Below are 4,387 nucleotides of genomic sequence, written 5' to 3'. Positions count from 1 at the left end.
TTTAACATTTTTTGTAAAGTATATATTAAATGTAACATTTTGGATAAAAGTTTACCTTACCTTATATACCAATAAAATAATCTTTTAAATTACTTGAAACAGTCGATATAAATTAATAAATTTTTAATACTCTACTTTAATTCTTTTAATTAATTAACGAATATTAATGAAGTATACTTAGAATTAAATAAATATTAACTCGTGTATAAAAATAATAAAAATTTTCAATACGGATAATAAACTAATAATGTATAACTGAATTTTTATTACTACAAACTATGCAATCACATGTAAATGAAATCGTATATTATTAGATAAAATAATAGTTTTAATAGAATACAAGAGAAATCAATTTTTAAAAGACTAATAATGTTTGATTTATTGTCTCGTTTATTATATATTTTGTAGAAAAATGTATTTAACTCGTTGAAAATGAGTTGTCATTGAATTGCAATCTTAAATTCTCTTATGAGAATAAAAGACTGTTAATGATAAAAATTTGCAGCATTGCAACGTTTGCGGGTTATTATATGAGAAATATTGACACGCATTTCAATTTCACGCAGAAATCAAATAAACTATTTCGGCATTTTTTCTACTATTACATTATAGCAAAATATTATAAAAGATAATGTGAATTGCAATATTTCATTATTAAAAGTAAAATTGTAATATTTTATGTAGATATCTTATTTTCAATTTATTGAAATTTATATTTTAAATTATTTTTAATAAATTTACTGTGCCATTATAAGTAAAGTATGTGCACAAAAAGTACAACGACAAAACACCGTACCAATATTTTCATTTTCAACACAATATGAAATAATATTAATATAATGCTTATCATAATTGGCGTCCTCATTTCTTAAATAATAAAAATTGTTGACTAGAAAAGATAACATTTTCGAAATATAATACATCAAAAAGTACGATTTATTTAATATAGCATAATATTTAAGAAATTTACATAATTATTCGAAAATGAAATAAAATTGAGACTATGAATATTCTTAAATATGAAGTAAAAACTACGTTATAATAAAATTTCCAATGTTAGTTAAATAAATCGTTTTTAAAAAGGTAAATTATAAAATTTTAAATAATTTTCCAACTCTTTCTTCTATAAGAAAACTGTTTCACAACGAGCCACAATCTTTCTTCGTAATAAAGAATTTAAATTTAAAATGTTTAGAAACTGAAGTTTTTATAATAATTTATATAATCCTTAGTAATTTGGCGTGGAAGTAGATAACGAAGAAATTATTATTTATTTTCAGCCTAATTATAATATGATAATACAATCTTTATATGACTAAAACAATAAATATACCCAAATTTGCTTCTTAATCCATAATAATGTTTTTGATGAAAATTTTAGTGACAAATTTATCGTTGGGTAACAAGAGGATGGAATTATACAATCAATCTTACACATAAATTCTAAAATGATTCAACGAGCTAAATAGTAAATGAAGACACGTTGAAAGCATTGCACACTCATGATACAACATGTATACTTTCTCTTCTGTTTTTATTTTAGTAAGTTAATTAAATTTTCTTTCTCTCTCTCTCTCTCTCTCTCTCTCTCTCTCTCTCTCTCTCTCTCTCATGTATCTATGTATCTATCTATCTCTCGGCGTTGAGTCCTCCGTCTGAGCTAGCGATTTATTAGGAGATGTAAAAAATGTCATTATGAGCTCATGACACGTAACCACGTCGATTTCGGCCTCTAAATACCTTAGTACAAAGTATTTCACTATCTATAAACGGGAAAAACATCACACATGCTCAAGATGCAGTGACCCTCGTGTACAATTGCAAAGAATGGCCGCATTCACATTTTCGAGCGCGCACCTCCTCCTCGTAGTGGGGCTAGCGATTTACGTGTTTTCTGCCTGAACAGCGAAAAGTGCGACCTCCTGTTGCTCCATGAACGCCACACGGTCATTCTTCCTGTCCACCTTTTGCGCTGATTTGGCACTAAGGCGGCCTTGCACTTGTCTTCCGTCGACTGCCATGCACACTCGTGTGATTACTTACTTCTGCTCGCGATTCCAATTTCTCCCCATATGCTCCTCGAGAGCTTTCTCTTTCTCTCTCTCTCTCTCTTACTCTCTCTCCCTCTGTGTTTTCTTCTTCTTCTTCTTTTAGACTCTAGCTATCGTGAATTCCTGTACATTGTACGAATACTTTTCCGCGAGTAGGTTGCTTGTTCGGTTTCCCTTCCTCGCTATTCCGTTTTATCGAGCCCGATCGGTTTTTCGGTAGTGTGCGACCTTTCAAGGTGAGTTGGACCCACCGGAAAACATGCGGAATAAATTTATAATCCTTGTATTGCAGGCATTGCTGCTTACTTTGGCGAGTAGTGAGTATATTATTTTTTTATTTATATTTACTTTGAACGAACACGATATAAAATGAACACATTATGCGTGTACTTTCTTAAGATGTATATTGAATAAAATTTATCGCACATTCTAAAGAGTAACTTCGCTTCCTTTACCTCCTATAATTACGTAAAATAGAAATTTCGTCGGAAACTTTACACTTGATAATAGAACTTTTTATTTTTATAAATACGAGATATTTTTATCAGGTATATTAAAAGATTATTAATCCAATTATGAAATAATACTTCGATTTAAGGAAATGATTTTTAATGCAAAACTCTAAAATCAATGATATTCTCGTATCATAAACTTACATACGCTATTACATAAAATAATCGACTAATTCATTTACCAATTTCATAAATTCATATTTTCATTAAGTTAAGTATTGTCACGAATATAAAAGACTAACTTTTTTATTGCATAGAATAGTAATGTTTATATTATAATTTAATTTTAATATGTCACACTACGACATATCCCAATAAAATATAACAACAAATTCTGAGTTTAGGCTTAATTTTTATTTAATTCATACTTTGCTCGATAGACAGTTAAATTACTCCTACTTTATAATTTAATTGTTACTACTATAATCGTCTTAAGATTTTTAAATATTATAGTCGATATGGCATAAATCTTTTACAATAATGAAATCATTAATAAATAACTTTAATAAATAATTATGTAAAAGTTTAAAAGGTTAAACGCAAATATTAATTACCACTATTAATTCTTATTGATAATAAAATTGCTTTTTTTAAAATAGTAATATTATATACAGATATAAAAATAAAATAAACGTATTTATCATAGTTTTACTTACATACTTACTTAATAACTTCTGCATAAGTAAAATTTATATGCTCTGTAAGTGTACATAGTTATATTAATGAATGAATTAATTAATTAATCTTAACGATATTTCAATTTTATAATTTCACGAATAAACTTTAATCTAAGGCTAAACATTAACCTATAACAAGATTAACTATTTACAGCAACACAGAAATTAGATATTAGTAACATTCAACAAAAGAACGTAAGTTTCAGCTACATAAAGAGATCTGACTCAACCAGTTTTATAAATAATGATACACCGAGTTTATCAAAAATAGAATCAAAATCGTTTAAAAAGCCCATATTTTCAAAACATACGAGAAGCAGTCGAGAAATCAATTTGAAACCAAGAACAGCCCCAGAAAATACTGTTGAAAAAAAATTATCATTACGCAGTAAAAGGAATACTACAAATAATAAAAATGATATAATTGAAAATACAACTACATTTTCATTAGAAAGCACTTCTACATCAATTGATTTTGCTTCTAAAATGACTAATGAACTTGTTGGTCCCTTAATGATAGCTGAGAATACAGTAATGACAGAAGAAACCACTATTTCACTTGACTATGGTATATCAACTACCATATACCCCGAAGAATTAACTTCGGAAGATCCATTAAACGTACCATTGTCGTTACTTACTGATGATAAGCAAATATACACATCGACCATTGCTTCAAACTTAGAATCGGATAGAGAAATATTTTCAGACGGAACAACAACATTTTTTAAGCATTTTGATTCAATCAATACATCACCACATGAAACTTCATCTGACATAATTTATAGTGATTATGATTCTTCAGTCATAATTTCTAATTACTCAATAATTAATATCGATGATTTTAGTACGACGATAAAAAATGTACCAGACGATCAAATAACGAATAAATTTACTCATGATCAACAAAATATAATTTCGAAGCTCACTTCACTAAGTATCAAAACAAAAGATATAAGAACCAATGATTTACTTGATATCATTAAAAATGAAAATTACGAGAATAATGAATCAAAAAATATAATGACAAATAATTACAATGAAACAACCAATAACTTGGTAAATGACATAATTGTAACAAGAAAAAATGCAAAACCGAAAAATCTCATAAATTTAAATAGTTTGAATAATAAATTCGATAAAAACT

At 27.3% G+C, this 4,387-nt stretch overlaps 1 protein-coding gene across 1 annotated transcript; it reads left to right on the top strand.

The window, feature by feature from the left end:
• The first annotated feature begins 2,136 nt into the window (after positions 1 to 2,136).
• Positions 2,137 to 4,130, top strand: LOC105359434 (uncharacterized). Its single transcript, XM_011496046.1, has 4 exons — positions 2,137 to 2,368; positions 3,395 to 3,628; positions 3,692 to 3,861; positions 4,089 to 4,130. The coding sequence occupies exons 1-4, from the start codon at positions 2,311 to 2,313 to the stop codon at positions 4,128 to 4,130; spliced, it is 504 nt and encodes a 167-aa protein (XP_011494348.1). The 5' UTR covers positions 2,137 to 2,310.
• The last annotated feature ends 257 nt before the right edge of the window (positions 4,131 to 4,387 follow it).

The sequence above is a fragment of the Ceratosolen solmsi genome, unplaced genomic scaffold (genome assembly GCF_000503995.2).
Source record: "Ceratosolen solmsi marchali unplaced genomic scaffold, CerSol_1.0 scaffold11, whole genome shotgun sequence".
Classification (NCBI taxonomy): Eukaryota; Metazoa; Arthropoda; class Insecta; order Hymenoptera; family Agaonidae; genus Ceratosolen; species Ceratosolen solmsi.
Note: the sequence above shows the minus strand (reverse complement) of the source record. Positions and strands in the feature narration are given on the sequence as shown.

Coding starts and splice junctions, on each gene's coding strand:
- LOC105359434 (XM_011496046.1), top strand. CDS start 2,311: ATGCGGAATAAATTTATAATCCTTGTATTGCAGGCATTGCTGCTTACT. Junction 2,369..3,394: donor GCTGCTTACTTTGGCGAGTA/GTGAGTATATTA, acceptor AACTATTTACAG/CAACACAGAAATTAGATATT. Junction 3,862..4,088: donor CTTCGGAAGATCCATTAAAC/GTACCATTGTCG, acceptor CGATGATTTTAG/TACGACGATAAAAAATGTAC.